Source organism: Acyrthosiphon pisum, chromosome A2, assembly GCF_005508785.2.
Source record: "Acyrthosiphon pisum isolate AL4f chromosome A2, pea_aphid_22Mar2018_4r6ur, whole genome shotgun sequence".
Lineage (NCBI taxonomy): Eukaryota > Metazoa > Arthropoda > Insecta > Hemiptera > Aphididae > Acyrthosiphon > Acyrthosiphon pisum.
The window spans coordinates 92,378,475-92,399,139 of NC_042495.1; the positions used below are offsets into that span (position 1 = coordinate 92,378,475).

The 20,665-nt window shown below is 31.9% G+C and overlaps 2 protein-coding genes across 2 annotated transcripts; both read left to right on the top strand.

Moving 5' to 3' along the window:
• The first annotated feature begins 368 nt into the window (after positions 1–368).
• On the top strand, positions 369–12,754 carry LOC103309625. The gene is made up of 3 exons (XM_008185545.3): positions 369–653; positions 5,467–5,914; positions 11,307–12,754. Exons 1-3 carry the CDS (start codon positions 569–571, stop codon positions 12,718–12,720), a joined length of 1,947 nt encoding a protein of 648 aa, XP_008183767.1. The 5' UTR covers positions 369–568; the 3' UTR covers positions 12,721–12,754.
• A 77-nt stretch (positions 12,755–12,831) lies between these two features.
• LOC100164767 lies at positions 12,832–17,812 on the top strand. The gene is made up of 6 exons (XM_008185544.3): positions 12,832–14,007; positions 14,094–15,340; positions 15,425–15,562; positions 15,634–16,336; positions 16,811–17,080; positions 17,208–17,812. Exons 1-6 carry the CDS (start codon positions 12,866–12,868, stop codon positions 17,560–17,562), a joined length of 3,855 nt encoding a protein of 1,284 aa, XP_008183766.1. The 5' UTR covers positions 12,832–12,865; the 3' UTR covers positions 17,563–17,812.
• Positions 17,813–20,665: the final 2,853 nt, after the last annotated feature.

The window sequence follows — 20,665 nt, forward strand, 5'->3', positions numbered from 1 at the left end:
TTATAATAGGTCAATTCACTCTAGTATCAAAACTAACAGCACACTATTCAAACTAGTGCACGACAATTTGTCATATCGTGCGCGTGTAAGACGGAGACAACAAATGTATGGGTAGCTTCCTCTTACGATGTAATTAAAACGATCGATTGATATTAGTATATTACAATAATATTTACCTACCTCTATAATATTAATATTCAATTTTGCACACGTATAAATGTATAATATTATAATGACGTCTAACGCGTATAAAGTATAAACCCACGATTATTCGACGTGCGTACGGTGTCTAGAGTCCAGAATCGGATCCCTACCTATAACTCGACGCAACGATTATAATTTACATATTACCATAAAATACGAAGACGTGATTTTGTTTCACAAAACACTCAGCCGCTCGACGTACTATTCAGTGGACTGTAGAGATTCGTTCGCGCGCCACGGTTCGTCAAATTGTGCAGTGCACTGGTAGATATTTATCCACATACCCTGCAGTTAGGTTCAACGAAACGGAAATAATATTAATATGAAATAATGACATAATTAATATTTATTGTTGTTAATTATTATGTTGTTCGCGACGCATGGACTTTGGCAATGTTTCGTTTTACTTTCCATTATCGCATCACAAACATATGCCGCAGACGCTCCGAGTGAGTATAAAATAAAATAATATAGGTAACACATTAGCATAGAATAGCACATAATATGTATAATATTACAGTATATACCCACGCGATTATAGAACAGTCGGTTGATTGTAATGAGTGTATTATTATTATTACTATGTATGGTATAGGCATTGGCCATTAAGAACCATATAGGTACAGACTTGAGTAAGTGCATATAGTAGCAATTATTATGGGGTGCTTAGCCCCAACCCCAGTTTTTTAATCATATTTTAGCTTATAATATAAAATATCATGGTCTGTGCCACTGATAAAATATTCTAGCAACCCTATAGATTATAGCGATTGGAATAAAAAACAATATAATTAATAACTTATACGTAGTATACTGTATACATACTAGTAAAGAATAACATAATATATAACTGCTATAATATGCAGGAAAGCAATAGTACCTAAATATTATTTCGAGTATCTATATTTTATTTTTAGCGTTCATTAGAGCAATAAATCAAATTACCATACACATTATTTGATTCATTTATAATTGAGTATTGACAATTGTTATAACTATTATAACCTATTGGTATAGGCACGGTAGGTACTGTTGTTACCTAATCATTTTTACGGGAAACTCTTTACTATAAACATAATATTTTTTTGTAGTTAAAAGTTGAACATGTCAGAAAATAAAAATAAATTACCATATAAATTAATAGGCAGATAGATACTTAATTTATACACCTACAATATGGACATATCAACTAAAACACAGTTAAAATATACTTACCTTGAAATAGGTTTAAAAATAGTTTTAAAACCAATGAGATTACAGTACATAAAACAAATCTAAATAGACAAAATTACAAGTCATAATGTTTGCAATTAATTAATGTTAATGCATTTAGTAAAAACAAAATCTGAGGGAAATCTGCAATTTTGTTATTTATTAATTTGTGTATAAACATTAAGTTAATATAGTTTTAACGATTTTTAAGTGGAAATGTCAAAACATTTGTAAACCTATTGTTACAATGACGGGATCTGTCAACTCTGTCAACAAATTTATTAAATAATAGAAATTGTTAAAAATAATTTTGTATGTATTGTAAGTGTTTGAGTGATAATTATGGAATTAGGAGGATTTAAATTTATTCAGTTACAATACATTTTTAATTACAAAATTATATTTATAATATACGTACATAATACCTATAAAGGGCTTATATAGTTTTAGAGTTACACCAGAAACCAAAATCGCATTTATTTGCGTGAAAATTCGCATTTTTCTCAATTTTTTTTCTGTTTTTCTCGGCGCTATTAAAAGTTACTGGAATTTCTTGACCTCCTCAATGCGCCAACTAGATTCACTTTTCCATCGAACAAGATACTGAAGTTGAAAATTGAAGCAGGATTTCGACTACTTATCGTGTACACATACAAATAAAAAATAAAACATACATCGTTTTAAAATCAATATATTCATCGCTCCACTCAGATCTAAAATTAAATATATATTTCAATATAATGTTAATCTGAAAATGTCGAATCTAGCGTAAGATAGTAATAACTAATAAGTAATATTACCATGTAGTCGATGCTAAAATATATATGTATAAATATATAAAACTAGCTGATCCCGTGCACTTCGTTGCCCGTTAAATGTACCAACTCTATTTGACTCAAACTTTTTTTAATTCGGTATTTAATATTCGGTGTATGGTGTTCAAAATGTATCTTAACTTTTCCGTTTCCCGGAATAAAAATTCTGATTCACAGCAGTATATTATCAGGTAGGAAATCTACCTATGGTAGATCGCGGACCCCGTGCTGTTTGTACGTAGGTGTATGATTTAACTCTAAAGTATCAAAGTTATACCAAGTTTGTCGTATTCCACCTATGGTGGATTAATATAATTAATTAATACAAAATCCTAACCTAACATAACTACTAATATCAGATGAATAATAAAAAACCAAATTTAACTATTCTTAAATTAGTCTGTCTTCTTCCCAGAGGTTTAATCTATGCACAAACATTAATTTATATATAATATATATATATATTGATAAAAAATAATAATACAAATCAACAAATCCGCCCGATTAACCAATAGCAACCAATATATAATACAGTGTTACGCCACTGTTGTACTTTTTAAATCCAGATTTCCTACTTTTCCGGTGGGTTTTCCTAAAATTTACTTTCGTAAAAACCTTCTCCTGGTAATTACGATCATCTTAAAAACAATTTGATAATTCATAACAGATAAACATAATGGGTCATATTCGTATATCGTACTTATTCGTACATGGCACACGTATCTCGCACATCCCAGTGAAATATATCAAAATCGGTTGAGTATTTCGGAATATATAATATAGATTGTAATATAGATAAATTGTCGAGTTTTACTTCTCGGAACAATTCATATCTACACGCTGCTGACGATAAAATCACAGATATTATGTAAAATAACTAGATACCCGACTCCATATACAACAACATTATTAAATTATGATGCCCGACGCCATTTGCAACTTTGTCAATGTTCACATTTATTCATATACATATTTACTTATATATACATATATACTGATAATACTATTTTGCCCAAGTTGTAAATGGCTGCCAGCGTCATTGATATGAAGAAGTCGGGTATCTAGTTATTACTTATACATAGTGTTGTTAAAATACGGTATTTTATTTTATTTTTGTATTATACTGTATTATACCTTGTATTATACCGGTATTAAACTTTGTATAATACTATTGTATTTAAGTAGGGTATAATAATTTTTGTATTATACCGTATTATACTGTATTATACACATTTTATACGGTATAAAATCCTGTATTTAAATATATAATATACAATTATACAATTTAAACTTGATTACTCAACCATTGTCCATTTCCTATTTGAAAATTGAGTCTTATTAATACAAATAAAATAGACAATAGTAATATAAATTAATAATAATATAAATTAAATTCAAAAGTAATAACAAAGTCAACAAGTAAAGTAATAATTAACAATTTTAATAAACATAAATAACTCTTGGTTTTTTTTTCTAAATAATAACTAAAATAAATGTTTAATGTAAAATATTAAATAAGTAACAAAAGTAAATAGTAATCCTTTATAGGTTATAGTAACAATTTTAACACTTAAGTCTTTTAGTTTCCTGTTTAGTATAAAAAAAAAAATAATAGAAAATAAAATAAAACCTATTTGTTTGTAAATACAAAATAAATAATAATAGATTTTTAATAATCGTCTTCAGAATCAGATAGACATAAATTTACCTAAAAAGTTTTATACAGATTTTATACCATTGTATAAAATAATTCTATACAGCGTGTATAATACCAGTATAATACAATTTTATACATTTGTATTATACAAATTTACATCACTACTTATACATATCTGTGGATAAAACACACACAAAAGAAAAAGGTCAGATTACAGGTAGCAGGAAACCTACTATCGCGGTCAGTCACGGAAATATCCGAAATACACCATGTAAATTTAAATTTAATATTAAAAAATTAATTCCGAACATTTTCATACTCACTTATCTTTTTCTGGACTTCTACCAATATTTTAAGATCAAAATGAGATAAATCGGTTCAGCCGTTCTCGAGTCTTAGCGAGACTAACAAACAGCATTAGATTTTAGATTCTGAGTGAAACCATGAATGTATTGATTTTACAATGATGTGTGTGTGTTTTTTTTTCTTAAACAATGATATTATATCATTAAATTCAAATTTCTGGGCTCAGCATATTAAATCGAAACGACTAAACCTAAACTCTCGATTACGCCTACTCAAAACATTTATTAACAATAATAAATATACTAATATTAACACAAAATTGCTCATATATAAATCGTTAATCAAACCAGTCTGGACTTATGGTATACAGTTATGGGGCAATGCAAAAAAATCCAAATTAAATAAAATACAAGCCTTTCAAAATATAGCACTCAGAAAACATTTAAATGCCCCCCCCCTTATATCTCAAACTTCACTATCCACTCCGACCTAAAAATTAAAATGATACACGAAGAAGCTACAGCCCACTATCAACGTTTCCACAATCGACTTGCTTCCAACAGTAACCTGTTAATTCGAAATCTCGCAGTCCCTTCTATTCCTGGAAACCCACCCAGACGTCTAAAAAGGAAATGGTGTCGTGAACTACTTGTTCATCCCCCTCCCATCTGTAATCCGTAGACAAAGCACTACCAGTTTTGTAAATTAAATAAAAAAAAAAAAAGACAATTGGTGAGTATCATTACTGGATGACTTCTCACATCAAGTATAGCCTGTTATATTAATTAGTCTAATTATAATTGTAAGTGATTAGAAATTAAGATTAATTTATATGTATACTTTTGTCACATAAGCCTATTGTGCCCCAATGGTATAGATTGTTTATTTCAAATAAGGAAAAAAAAAAAAAATTCAAATTAAATACCTTCCAATATACAGTGACCCACTTGTAACCTACTGTACAGCATAGTGACATCCACTTTCCCACCTTTTTGTATGTAAAGATTATAATCTTTCTCTTCTTCTTCTTCTTCTTCTTCTTCTTCTTCTTCTTCTTCTTCTTCTTCTTCTTCTTCTTCTTCTTCTTCTTCTTCTTCTTCTACTTCTTCTACTCTCTATTGCTCAGCTTAACGGTCCATTTAAGATCGAAATCCTTCTAAATTTATCTCTCTGATACGCTGTATATATTATAACGATATATTATAATCTGAGCATTAATATGTTTCTAGAGTTTTTTCAAAATTATTAATTGTTATCTACGTGCTGATGCAGGTAAAGAAGAATGTTGGTGGACCGGATGCCAGGCGAGCACGTGGGCCGTGACCGGATGCGATCAGTACAATCGGACGCAGAAAAATGTCAAAGTTTGCGACGGCGGTTCGGAGTATTACTGCTGTCCGCCCGACCTGTACGTAGAGCCAGCTGAAGACTGTTGGTGGACTGGGTGTCAGCCGAACAACTGGGCGGTCAAGGGCTGTGACAGCTACAACAGAACGGAAAGAGAGCGGACGGCGTGCGAGGAGGACGGATTCAAATACGAATGCTGCAGTGCTCGTGACACCGCTGATCCGGCCGAAGACTGTTGGTGGTCGGGGTGTCAACCAAAGGACCGGAGCGGTCGCGGGTGTCCGACGAACACGGTTCGAATCGGTTCACAGACCTGTCCTGGCGGCGATCTGTTCCAGTGCTGTTCGAGAAGCACTCTCGTCGATGGCAACAGGTAGGTAGATATAATCTAATCTAAAAAAAGTAGACTTTACTCACGGTCTCCTTCAGGGGGAAGAGGTGCCGTGAGGGGCCATGCCCCCTCACTATTTTAATTAATATGAATTATTTTATCACTTGTAATATTTTAAGCAGAACGTGTTAAATGCACTGTAAACCGTGATATATTAATTATTATTAATAATTATGTAAAATAAACTTAATACAATTAATTAATTATAGTTATATCTATATATGCGGCTTTAAAGAAACCTACAGCAAAATAATATTGTTATGCCAGGTTGCATAAAATATTGATTAATTATCATTTATTAGTGGTTCGCTAAATTTTAATGAGCCATAAAGGGCTACCAAAGTATAAAACATGTTTAGGGGACAATAACCTCACTATATTGATTTATTATACATTTTTAGTATTTGCATCCCGGCATTACAATATTGAAAATGTATGTAACAATAACTGATGTTATAAGTACTTAAACATTGATACGCGTCATAAAATTATAAAAATATTATTTTTTGAAAGAATTTATGAAAAATATAAAGTTTTTATGTATTAAAGTATGATATTTTAAAACGACACAGTATCTCTATATCAATTAATTGGAAAGTTAGTGGTACCTACATCTAATTCAAAGTACCTACTATAGTATGAATATTTTAGTTACTTCTTGGTACTCATTGATATTTTATGTAATATTTTTATGATTGTTCAAAATGTCCACCATAAACTGTTATTATACCTTATGGGCTATGGCTTATAGCACATTTAAAACTATTGATGTAGGTATACGTTTTAAGTTTTGTTTTAAATATTTTATTACAATAAACAGGTCCTAAAGCTTAATAATTCAACATCATTTACACGATACTTACCTTATATCTTCATCTACTAAACTATGACGAATACTTTTCAAACCTACGGTTAAATGTCTTAAGTCGTCCTATATACAAAATAAATTAATTTGCTTGTTGACCAAATTAGACAAGATCTACATGATTAGATTTACCTAATAGCGTAAATAAGTACATAGTATAAGTCAAGGCCGTGATTAAAAATTAACAAATTCTTACTTTAAAAATTTAAAATTATTTTTTGCAACAATACTAATAAGATCTACATTAATATACTAGGGTAGGTAAATATTTGGTTATTAAATTTATCAACGATTTCTACTGTGCTGTTTGTCTCTTCGATATTCCCTTTTAACTGTAAAAACAAACAATAACATTAATTATTATTTTGACCATCAGGATATTGTACATTAAATAAATTTATAAACATCTATACAATAGGTGAGGTAGCACTGTTAAAATTGTGGTATTATACATTTTACAAATATTAATAATATTATACTCCTATAGTCCTATATAGTTTATATATTATTATATATAATACGCATTCAAAAAATGGTTCAAGAATAATAATCACGTAACAGGGTGTAACAGATAGAACTGACTTTTGGAATAACTTTTGTGCTAATCATTATTTAAAATTTTTTTTTATATATATAATTTATAACCAAATGCGTTACATGTTATTATACCGAAAATGAAAAATTTTAAATTTGATTTAAATATTTTTGAATAAATTTAAAATAGCCAAATTGTGAATCTGATTATAAAAACGATTTGGATGGTAAAAACATTAATTATCTAAATCAAGTACCAAGCTTATTTTTTAAAATTTTTTTAAATATCAATATTTTTTTGATTAAATTAATTTGAAACGCAATAACTTTTTAAAAAATATTATTTTTGGAAATTTGCTAATATGGGTATATTTCTATGACTATTTACTTATCCTATAATTTTATCAATTTTTGTCATACGTTTAAGTAGCAACAATTTTTTTTTTTTTTGGTCAGTTCTTTCTGTTACACTCTGTATATGTGTGTGAGCGGCGATAGTTAAAAGTGTCAGTACCCACCATATTCTCATTGCAACAAAAACAGTTGCCAAACTTTTGTGACTTCAACCGTACATTCTACATTGTATAATTTATGAAATACAAAACACAATGCCATGATACCTATAATATTATACAAAAATAGGTACTACTAATTGCAATAGATAAATAATGTTATTTAATTAATTAGTAATAATATTAGTATCATGAACGTTATAACGTTATGTACCTATACATAATATCAATACCAATACAGGCAAAATTTCAGTTTTGACTTGGAGGGGCTCGGGCTTTACATGTAAAATGAAACACACCCGTGGGTGGCTCTGCACCCAACGCCCCATGTTAAAATTTCTTTAAAACACATTACTTTATGTAGATAATATTATATGTATAATATAATATATTATATATTTTTTCTCATCCACTTTGCTACATTTAATGTACATATTAGCACATATTTGGTCTTCTGAACCTACTATGAACCAAACATTTTTATTAGGTGATCGGTACTTGAACAGCTGATCGGTTATTGAACCGTCAACGTTCATGAACTGAACATAGAACCATCCCAGCACCAAATAGTCTGGTATAATAATATAATGGTGAAATAAGTGTTTTTAATATCTCAGAAATATTAATGTCAGACATGGCTAATAAATAACCGCGTGTTTAATATTTTAATAAAATATTATACAAACAATTAATATCAACAAGTAGATAGATCAAAAATATAAGTAAAGTTTAATGAATAATAATTCCACTGTAAAAGGAAAATTGCATTATGTATTATAATACAGTCTAAATAAAACGAAATCGTATCTGAGGAAACGTTTAAATATATGCTATATTTAAATTATAATTAGCCTAACTCAATTTAAAGTACCTACTACATAATTAATAATACTATTGAAATATTGATTATACTCTGGTGAGTTAACTGATAGGAAGTGTTAATACATTGTTTACCAACATTATAATTTTATCGGTGGATAATGTAGGTGCGTAATTAATATGTTAATATAACTTCATTTTGACATTAGTTTTAGTTTTAATTTTATTTCACTTACTAAATTTAATACGCCATCTAATTAAGTTAACTAGAAACGTGATTAAAAATTTTACAATAAATATCAACGAATATAGTATGTATTATTGTTAAAGCTAACAATGTCACTTTTATTAAAGTGTGAAAACCGGAATATTATAAAATGTATTGTTTTTGTTTTTATTTGTTTTTTGAATTATTTATGAAATATTTCCTTAGATACATTCAAAACTCAATCGATTTCAATATTTGTTTGTATTTCAATATTATAAATAAGTCATAATTTATATATTCTTTACTATAATATATAATTAAATTATTGAATTTAATAAACAATTACTCTCAAAAATGCCCATTTTTGAAGTTTGGAAAATCAAATTAATTAATCATATTTTTTTGTAAATCATCGTAAAATGTCAAACATTAGTCACACATTACATTCAAAAATAACTCTAGAATATACTTAAACTAAATTTTGAATAAGGGTTACTGACATTCCATGCAATTAATTAACATTATAGGTACCTACCGTATATTGGTTTAAAACACAAAATCCATAATTCCCCTCCATATAATGATATGCGATAGTAACATTTAAAAAAAACAATAATATAATTATATATGCACCAACGTCTAAAATATAAAATATACGAATTATAATTTTATTATTGGGTAGCTATGCATACAATTAATATCATAGAACAAGAAGTTAGCGTGTGTTGTTACGAATAGTTTTCTTTTATTCAACCAATGTTTCTTCCTTGTTGTTTGTTTACGATTTACGTTTTCGTATAATATAGTTACGTCTTACACGATAATTACTTTTTATTCTAACTAGCATTATCTATTAATGACTATTATAATTTAAATCTATGAAAATAAATAATAATTATGAAAATACATTCTTCGAAAATTATAAGATAACATATGATAAGATAAATCACAAATATAAAAACCATGAGTTAAAGGTCATGCCCAACTTCTTTTAAACAGTAATAGGAATTATGATTTGAGAGTTTCTTATTCCTAACTTTATTATTGACTTGCAATTTTATAGTTGGTGATCAGCTATACTATATTATTTATTCCGTGATCCAAAGAACAATATTGTTAGGTACATACATTTTGATGTCTTAGTATAAAATATTGAACAAATTGGTATTATGTATAACTAATAAGTAATAACTATATTGTAGCCTTCGCCTGAAATGATGGAAAAGGTGTCCCATAATATATGTGGTCCACCGTAGTCCACTTGTCTTTAAAATTTGAATGTATAATATGAATGTAAAAAAGCGGGTAAGTGGATGTCGCTCTGCTGTACAGTAAGTTACAACTTACAAGTGAGGCACTGTATAAATTATGGAATTAAATGATATATGTAATATCATTGTATAAGAAAAACGATACTGAGCGGAGACGGTTTGTCAGTGTGGATATTTTATATAATATTTATATTGTTATTACTTATTAATACGATAGCCGGTAAGTTGAATATATTTTATAAAATTACAACAAAATAACTAAAATCGTAAGTCTTATTTAATATGTAATTTTGTCCAAATCTGAACATAAAATAACTATAAAAAACTGTGTTTTCATATTTTAGAGATTTTTTGGTTACAAAATAACCTAGTTAGGTTGAACCTTGTTTAAATTTTCAATCCTTAGATATAAAAGTTGAACATTTTATATACTTTTAACTACCTACTGCATAAATCATTTTTTAATTTTAAATTTGATAAATGATGTCAAAAGTTGAACTTTAAATTATTATAAAAAAAGTTGTGCCTACGTATTTTTAATATTTTTAAACTGCTATCGCAACAATATATAAGAAGCTTTGTATTTATTTATTTAATTTCAAGCTTTTTGACCCAATAAAACAATTTTATTGGCTTTTATGTATAAAAAATTGAAAAATTGAAAATTGAAAATGTCCGTAAACAGCTCCAGAACAGTCAATATACCTATTATGAAAATTTTATTAAATATAGGAATTGATAAAATAAACATATGATATAAATTTCAAGAGTCTACGGACTACGGTTATTCGTTTTTGGAATACAACAATATAAGAAAACCGCTAATTGAGAAATCGAGTAAAATCTTGTAAAAATTTGAACTTCAAACGTTCATAAAAATATAATTTGACTTTCGAGTAGAAATTTTTATTGATAAAGGTAAACAAACTTATGAGGAATTTTTAATTAAATTTTCAATTCTTACGTTTAAAAAAAATAATACGACACAACTCTACGCGCCGCCGTAGTGGGGACGGCGTCTGACCGTCACGGAACAAAAACTGATCACCGCAGGGTAATGATCTCATTTTGAACAGAGTATACAGTTCCATAATATCTAAAATTGATGATAAATAATAAAATCTATAAAATATTTACCTAATGGGTAATACTTTGTTTGTTACAGTACAAACGAAGCAGACAAATATGACGTAGAAGAGATATCGGGCACGTCGTTTACGGATTACGTTAGATATTTGCTTTTAAAGGGTAACAATTTCACGATCAGGCCCGACAAACTGAAGTGCGATCTTGTCGATGTAGAAAAGTCTCATGTGTTTCGCGTGAAAAATGAAGGGATACGCGTCTGTGATCTGTGCCCGAACTTTCCACAACAACGGTACCAAAACGTGTATCTGGACTCGGATCCCACAGATGTACGGGAAAGCTTCGATTTCCCGGATTGTTTTGGGCTGTGCTTCGCGACCAGTAACTGTGTGGCTTTCAGTTACGATCACGCGGCGAAAAAATGTTACGCATTTGCTAGTACAGAAGGAAACTTGGAGGAGGAATACCGCTGGACCACAGTGTTTATGACACAGCCGACTGGAGTGTTGTACGATTGGATGTATTCAAGGCATACATTAGCTGCCGGCGCAACTTACATGAGTAGGACGCAAGAAGGCACGTTCTTGGCCTGTCTGAAAAAGTGTAACGCGCAAAGGGAATGCAATGTCGTCTCGTATTCATTAAAAAACTCGACGTGTACGACTTACCAGGATGTAGAAAATCAGTTGCAACGAGTTGATTTTGAATACGGTTATGTATCGGCGTTTCGTATGGAAGTCTTACCGATGGGAAACGGAAAAAAATGGCGTTTTTATGAGACAGGTGACGACAATTTATTGTCCTTAAAACCGATAAAAATCAGTAACGAACCGTGTGCTTTGACGAAAAACGATACTCACAATAGTTTTTATTCTAAACCATGTTTTACATCTCCGTCTCAAGGATGTAACGTCAAGACGGGTTGCAAAACATGTTATTACCCAGAGAAAGTGAGTGGCACTGAAAATCTGAGCGTTTGCCCAGATAGTGATTTATATTATTTAGAAAGAATCGACAAGCTTATAGACACTGAAATGAGTAGATGTTTAAATAATTCTGAATGTATGGGGTTTGGATTGAATTCCGAACTGGCTGAAATGATAACTATATCAAACTTTGGTCAACGTCAGTATTTGAAGTCATTCATGTTGAAGTACCCTCAAAAAAACACTGTTGGTATACACAAGTACCTCAAGAATTACGAGTTTATTGAAAACCTTGAAATCAAACCTTTACCGAATTCAGCAAGCACCATACAGATTTTACGCGAAGTCACATTTGACAAATGTCTATCTGATTACGAAAAATCAAATTATAAACGCATGTCTTACTCCGTAATCGAAAGGAAATGTTTAATGTCCTCTGAATTCGTGCAACTGATAGAAAATAAAAATGTTTTAACTTTGTTTAAAAAACCTTCATTTTTATCTCCGTACATTGAATTATATACGCACTCCAGGATTACGTCTGGATCCCAAGTTATCAGTAAATAAAATCGATTGTAAAACAAACTGCGAAGAAACGTGTGCAAAGATCTGTAACCAGCCATCTAATGAATGGTGCGCATACGTATATTTAGAATATTTTATTGATTCTTCGAGATGTCACTTTTTTAATTCCCAAGAAACAAGTTTGAAAATGGAACCATCGACAAATTCAATGATTCTTGTAGCTCAAAGTAAGTCAAATTTTACGCTGGCCGCGTTTGATCAAGTAAATCCGTTTAGCCAAGACGAGAACATGATATTGGGATGTTTTTCCGGTACAAATGAACAAACACAAACGTCATTGACAGTCTTTGGAAATCCTAGTGGAACGACTGAAGTGGCAAAACGGCGTAAAAGAGGGTTTTTTGACTGGATAGGCAAAGCGGTTAAATCGGTAGCTAATACAGTGGTAAACGCTGTAAAAGACACAGTAAAAGGCGTCGTTGACACAGCAAAAGGAGTTGTGAAGGCTGTAGATAAAGTAGTCAAAGGTGATTTAAAAGGGGCAAAAAATGCTATTACTAATATACCCATAGTGAAAGACATAAAGAATGCGGTAGAATTTGGTGGGGCCGTTATTACTGGAGACTGGGACACCGCGAAAGAGAAAGGAATTGATTTATTGGGATCGTCTCTGGTTGATGTCGGTCTTACTGTTATAGCGCCGGGTGTAGGAAAAATCATTGGTACAGGGTTAAAATCCATAGCTAAAGGGTCCAAGACGGCCGTTAAGAATATAAAAAAACAATCCGATAAGGTAGAACATACAATTAAACCAAAACAAAACAATATAAATGAAGAAAACAAAAATGGAAAACTGAAACCTAAAGACAAAGATAAGAAAAAAGAAGACGTCGACCGTTGTGAGAGTCGACGCACGCGGACAACTAGCTCACAAAAAGGAAAGCATAGTTGTAAACGAGCCGAGTGTGACGCGCCAAAGGGTGTTCGTTTTTCTTTGACAGAGTCATTTGAAAGTTGTAGCAAAAAACAAGTTGGATCTAAATGTCATTACGAGTGTAAGGTGGGATATGAAGAAAAAGGCCCGAGTGCAACGTGCACCAAGAAAACAAATCAAATGACCGCGTGGGATCCTCAACCAGAATGTTCCTTGTATAAGTGTAGTGATACTATGTTCCCCATAATTGCTGTGAAAACTCCAAAGATCGAAAGTCTTACTTCAATTCCGACAAGTAAATATATAGTCGTGTATGTAGTTATGTTCGACAAATCACGAAAAATACCAGTGTGGTCAGTAGCTTTACACCAAAGTAACCAATTCCAATCCAAAAGGTATGTTAATTAATCGTTTTATACAAAATAATAGTGAGCAATAACGGTGCATTATTTAATTATATTATATTTTAATGTTAATCTAGCTACAATGACGCCAAAGACGTTGGTCGAAAAAGTTTCTTTAGGTATCCGTGCACTGCTTTACTTCAACATCAGGCTGTTGGTAGCGATTATAGCAATTCTGGATGGGATCAAGGTCATTTGACTCCTGCAAATATAGCTCGATGGTCTGAAAAAGCTTCGAAAAGTACATTTTCATTCATAAATATAGCCCCTCAGGTACCGTATATAAACGAACATCCCTGGCAAAAATTAGAATTTCATGTGGAGTGTTTTAGTACGAGACGTCGTACCCTCGTCGTTACTGGTGTTTGCAAAGAATCGTTAGGTTTGAAAATCGGAAAAAAAAAAATTGATGTCCCCAAGTGTTTTTGGAAAATGTTGTGCTATAAAGATGAAAAAAATAAAGAGCAAGTCGTGGGTTTCATCGGGGATAATTCACTCATAAAACCCAGTACGATAGCCGACAGAGAAAAAGACATATTCACTGCAAGATCACAATCGGAAATTGAAAAACTATACGACAGTACATTGGGCAATCCGTGGGTCAAGTCGATTGAAGTGACGGCTGGTCGAGAAGTCGGTATTAATCCTGGATTTGACAACGATGCAGATTCAGGGACGATATGGCTGCCGGTGAACGTGTTCGACTGTATGAACGTTAAAACAATTGACGATCACGAGAAAAAAGGATGGGAAGATAAATTAATGAGTAAAAAGAGAAAGCAAAAACGAGATATTTCAGATCGATTTTCTAGGGGCTGTACACCGTCGGAACTAGACGAGAAACAAGAACTGTTCGATCTAATCAAAAAACGTCAAGCCGCAGTAGTGGGCGACTCGGCGGATGATGACGACAATGATTTGGAGGACCATAATTCACCTCCGAGTGGTAATGTCGAGGTGTCAGTACAAAACTGTGGTAAACGAATTATCGGGTATTACACTTCGTGGGGATTAAAGAAGATAAGGAGCGATGCGTTGGCCAAGCTGACGCACGTAATTTATGCTTTTTTGGAAATTCGCGCCGACGGCACCGTCGACCTGGGATCACCGGACATAGCACACAGTCCTAACGTAGAAGAAGAAACTGCCAAAGCACGAAGTAGGCTGGAGCATCTCATGAACTTGGCCAAGTTCTACCCACATGTAAAAGTCATGTTTGCCGTTGGAGGATGGGAAAATTCTCAGTATTTTAGTAGAATTGCCGCGTCATCCGATAGCAGGGTGAGGTTTATCGCTTCTGTTGTTAAACTCATAGAAAAATTCGGTACGTCAATACAATTATTAAGTTATATCATAAAATAATTATTTTAATTACTTATACGTGACTGTATTGTTTGTTACCGGGTAGGTTTCGATGGGGTGGACATTGACTGGGAGTATCCAGTGACCGGTGGAGCCGTAGAAGGTGTGCCACAAGACAAAACTAATTACGTTCTTCTCATGAAAGACTTACGACAGGCTCTGGACGTTTTTGCGGCGGACGCAGGTGCCTATATTATTATACTTAAGCTTTCCATCACATTTTGAATACATACATTTCCATTCTTTCTGTTTTAGGTCGTAAAAACAAATTTCTCATATCTTTTGCCGGAGCTGCTGGACAATGGACACTGGATCCAGGTTTTGATTTGCCAGGATTGCTACAGTACGCAGATTTCGTGAACGTAATGACCTATGATTTCTTCGGCGCTTGGTCAAGTAAATGGGGCGCGTACACGGGACCTCCAGCACCACTGTATTTTGGAATGCCACCTAGGTTTTCTGGCAAAACCAACGTGGACTGGACCATTAAATATTACACTTGCAAATCCAAACTTCCTCATAAAATCAACATGGGTATTCCGTTTTATGGTCGGTTTTGGAATAACGTCGGTGACTCTGTGGATGGGAAGGACCAGATGTGGCGAACGGCAAACGCGGTAAACGGTGTTTTCCAGGGTGGTTATACACCGTGGTTCAAGATAAAAAAAGACCATTTGTCGGACCAACGTTTCGAACAGAGCTTTCATGAAAAGAGTAAATCACCGTACGCTTGGAACGCAGCCACTAAAGTATTTTTGGGTTACGAAAATAAGAAGTCTTTAGAGTATAAAGTCAAGTATGCGGCCGAAAAAAATGTAGGTGGTTTGATGATTTGGTCTGTAGATTTGGATGATGACGATCTCACACTTTTGAACACTGTATATACCGCACCCTTATGTGACAAAACGAATCCTAATGACATAAATCATAAATGTTCACCAATAGATGAAAAACGTTGGTACGTATAAATTATATAATAATACAATACTATAAAGAAAAAAAATAGGTAATACAAGAAGTTAAAATTTTTGGAAACTCTTATTAATTACTGTTTGTATATTGTATATTTTTATACATACATATAGCAATAACACTGCTGCACATTTATTAAGAAAAATATTTAATCACATAATAATTCCCTTTTTTCCTTAATTTTTCTTTTGTTTTTCACGGCGCTTTTGAAAACTACTGGAAAATTTTACTTTTGAACCCCCCCCCCCCCCACAAAAAAATACCAACTAAATTCACTTTCCTATCAGAAAAGATGCTGTTGAAGAAAATCCAAGCACTTTTATTGTCCTAAAATGTGATGACAGACACAAAAAAATATAAAAACACACATCATTGTAAAATCAATAAATTCATCGTTCCACTCAGAATCTAAAACAACTTTGATTGATGCAATATTTAAAAATTAAATTCTTGTATATAGGTGGACATCTGAAGACGGAGATGACTTTGCAGGGTTGTGTGGTCGCTCCGCTCCACTATACAAAGGTTATTATCCAGTATGCGATCCGGACGATCCTGGTTACAGCTGTTGCGGACCGTCCGGATATTGTGGATCCGGTGATAAATACTGTGATTGTCCAACGTGCAAGGACTTTGGAAATGATCCAAAAATAATATTGGACGAACCAATCAAACCAACCGTTCCCGTATCGTGGTATTTCCTGGACGCGAAAGAAGGCCTGCGCGGAAGGTACCTAACATTTTCAAAGAGTAATCATAACATTAATATAAATATTTTATATTATGGTTATTGTTTACATGCATAAAATTAACATGAAAGTATAATTTTTATGATATACGTGTATACATGTATGTAGGTGTGGTCGAAAGATACCAAAAATCAACGGTGTGTTTCCCACCTGCAATCCAGACGACGAAAATGCATATTGCTGTTCTAACGGAAACTATTGCGGTAAGGGAGCTGATTTCTGTGACTGTCAAGGGTGCGTGAATTTCAAAAAGAAACCGTCGTACCGATTTGGACCAAAGAAGTGGTGGACCCTGGAAGATGGAGAAAAGAGAGCTGGCACGTGTGGTCCGAAAGCGGACAAGGTTGATGGCAAATACGAGGCCGAGTGCGAACCCAACACTAAATTCAGCTGTTGTAGTCCAAACGGGTACTGCGGTTCCGGATCAGATTATTGCGATTGCAAAGGCTGTAAACGATTTTAATAACATCGTTTACATATTATTAGTTATTCCGTAGATTCCAAAATAGTGATTTTGTTAAACATTAATTATTGTTAGGTAAGCACCTATTCACTCATAATTCTGATTTTTTTTTTAAATTATTACCTACCTCTTTTTCTAACGATTTCAAGTAGCCATGTACGCAAATGTATTATAATTTATAATAATTTATTAATCGATACAATTTTACTGTAATATTAAGTACTAATAATAATTTATGTGGCCGTACCTTTAGGTGCAATAATTGTAATAATTATTAACTCAACATATTATTTAAACTTTATGAATACCTACCTATATTTAATTATAATAACAATAATATTATATTATATATTTATATTATAAATTATTTCATACATATTTATAATTTCTAAAACTGGAAAGAATGTATGCGTTTGATCGTATCGAAAATTAACAATTAATTAATCAATATAGTAATTAGGAGTGATAATAGGTACCTATTTAACACATTTTATTTAATAAAATATAAAAATTAATATTAATTAATATTAGGCGTATATTGGCACTTATAGGTAATTACAACTAATAACATTGATTATAAATACTAAAATTTATATTTCATAATCAATGCTAATAATAATACACGGAAGACTAGAATATCGTAGTTCTCTACTTTTTATTGGCAGTCAATCATATACATACATATTATATAACTTAGGAAAAATTCAACCAATTAGAAGTGGAGGACTACAACATGGGCCGGAAGTTAAGTAGATATTTATGCTGAAAAAAAATATTACAACTGTGATGATACCTATCTATTTTTGTGTCGTGGTCGGAGCGTATGGTATTATGTTATAGTCATAGAAAAGAGATTATACAATATTTGTATCTATAAAAGAACAAACAGCGGCGGCGACTGCAACGAGGCGGCAGATGAGACACGGCAGATCTCATCTTACACAGTGGAGTCAAATCTCGATTTGGCTCAGTCGTTTTAAAATATTCACAACTTGCTTTAAAATTTAAGTTTAAAAAAAACCCTATGAGGTAACTAGATAATATTCTAAATTCTTACTTCTAAATTTGATAACAAGTAAATTCGCTCCAATACCAATCATAACAGAGTTAATTAGGGCACTATAGATACTAGCATTGATCTAGCTATACTATGTATAATCAATGATACTAGGTATGCAACGCCGCCATTTTGCGACTAAAAATGTTGTGTGAATATGAATTTTCCCCCTTCATTTTATCATTTCATCATTGATAAATGAGTCGCAAAATGATGGCATAGCATATCCATTAGGTATATGTAAAGCCTTAATTTAATTAGGATTTTGTTTTCTAAATGCTGGTACCTACACCAGACACCTATTATCAAAACGTTTATGTTGTAACACATTGATAAACTTGCGACATCTACTCGGATTTTCTGGATATCAAATCACTCGACGTAAAATGTGCGATAGCCGATAAACATAATATTGTAATATAATAATTAATAACAAATATAGTGTTCATAAATCATAAATAATAATGTTATAGGTAATGTTATGTGTTAATATAAATAATATAATTAAGGGGGCTCCAGTCGGTCGTGTTTTAAGGAAATTAATATAGGCAATTTAACGGTAAACGGACACTTTGTAGTTTGTACTATCTATTGTTTGAGTTACATATCGCGGACACTTTGTACGGTGAAAATAAATTGATAAAAATCAATCGCGGACACTTTGTACGATATAAATAAACCGGGAAATATAGTCGGGAGATAAGATAAAATTGAATTGCTCAAAACTTTAGATCGCGAATCGTGATCGCAATCAGTATGAGACATGAGTTTGGTGACACGACACTCCACACACAACCCATACAACATGAACCACAATCAAACAACAAAATTAAATCCAAAACTTTTTAAATATGGATATGAATATACAATTATCTTTAGCGTTTTTGCCAGTTGAAGAAATACCCAAAGAAATAGTTTATATGTATTTAACTTTTACTCAAGAACTATTTCCATTATTATCTTATTTTGGTTCTACGTATATTAGCGGAAAAAATGGTACACCTAGATTCAGTGTTCGGAACGTTCACTAAAAAAATGAGCTCGTTCACGTTCACGTTCTTTCAAAAAATGAATGCGTTCATTGGGTCGTTCATTTATTTTATATACATTTTTTTTATGAATCATTTACCTGCTGTAAAGGCTCAGTCAAACAGAGGGTGACTTTTTGTCCAGCAATGAAAAAATGAATCCGGACTTTTTGTACAACTTTTTTCATTCCGGACTTTTTGTACCCGGACTTTTCGTCCGCCATGGTTTACCTATGGGTATGCGGACCGCGGCGGGGAAGCGGTCTTTGTATTATTTCACAGTGCCCGCACGGGCAGCCTGAATTCTATTTGACCGAGCCTTTAATATAAAAGCCTATAAACATATACAACTCAAGCCAAAAATAAAAATATAGACTTATATAACATAATATAATTAATTAGTATATTTTATAAATATATTTATTAAAGGGTAAATAAATTGAACGTCTTAAAAATCGATCAAGTTCGTTAAAAATATAAACGTCGTTCACGTTCACGTTCTATTTTAATAAAACGAGTGACGTTCACGTATCGTTCACTAAAAATGAACGTGAACGCGTGAACGTGCGTTCATGAACGACATTCTTTCCAAACACTGCCTAGATTCCCTCTTCAAATTTGGAACGTCAGAAATCAAACGATAAATAATTCACATAGGACAAATAATTTTAGTGAAGGATGGAACAGTTCATTCAATAAATTAGTTGGATCGGCTAATACAAATTTCTGGAGTGTTTTGCGATCTTTGCAATCGGACGAATGTGCAAGTCATAACAAAAATATAAGAAAAAAAACCAAAATACACAAAAAACGATCCACGAAGCCTGTACACAGCACGAAAATAAAATAATTACAAATACACAATTACTTGAAAAATTTTGCCATACTTTTAATTTTTAAATTTATATTTTATGATTTATGACTTATAATCACGATTAAAGATAGTATGGTTGCCCATCGAATCTAGAAAAGTGTCTACCGAAATGAATCTCCATTATCAGTATTAAACAGCTGGAAA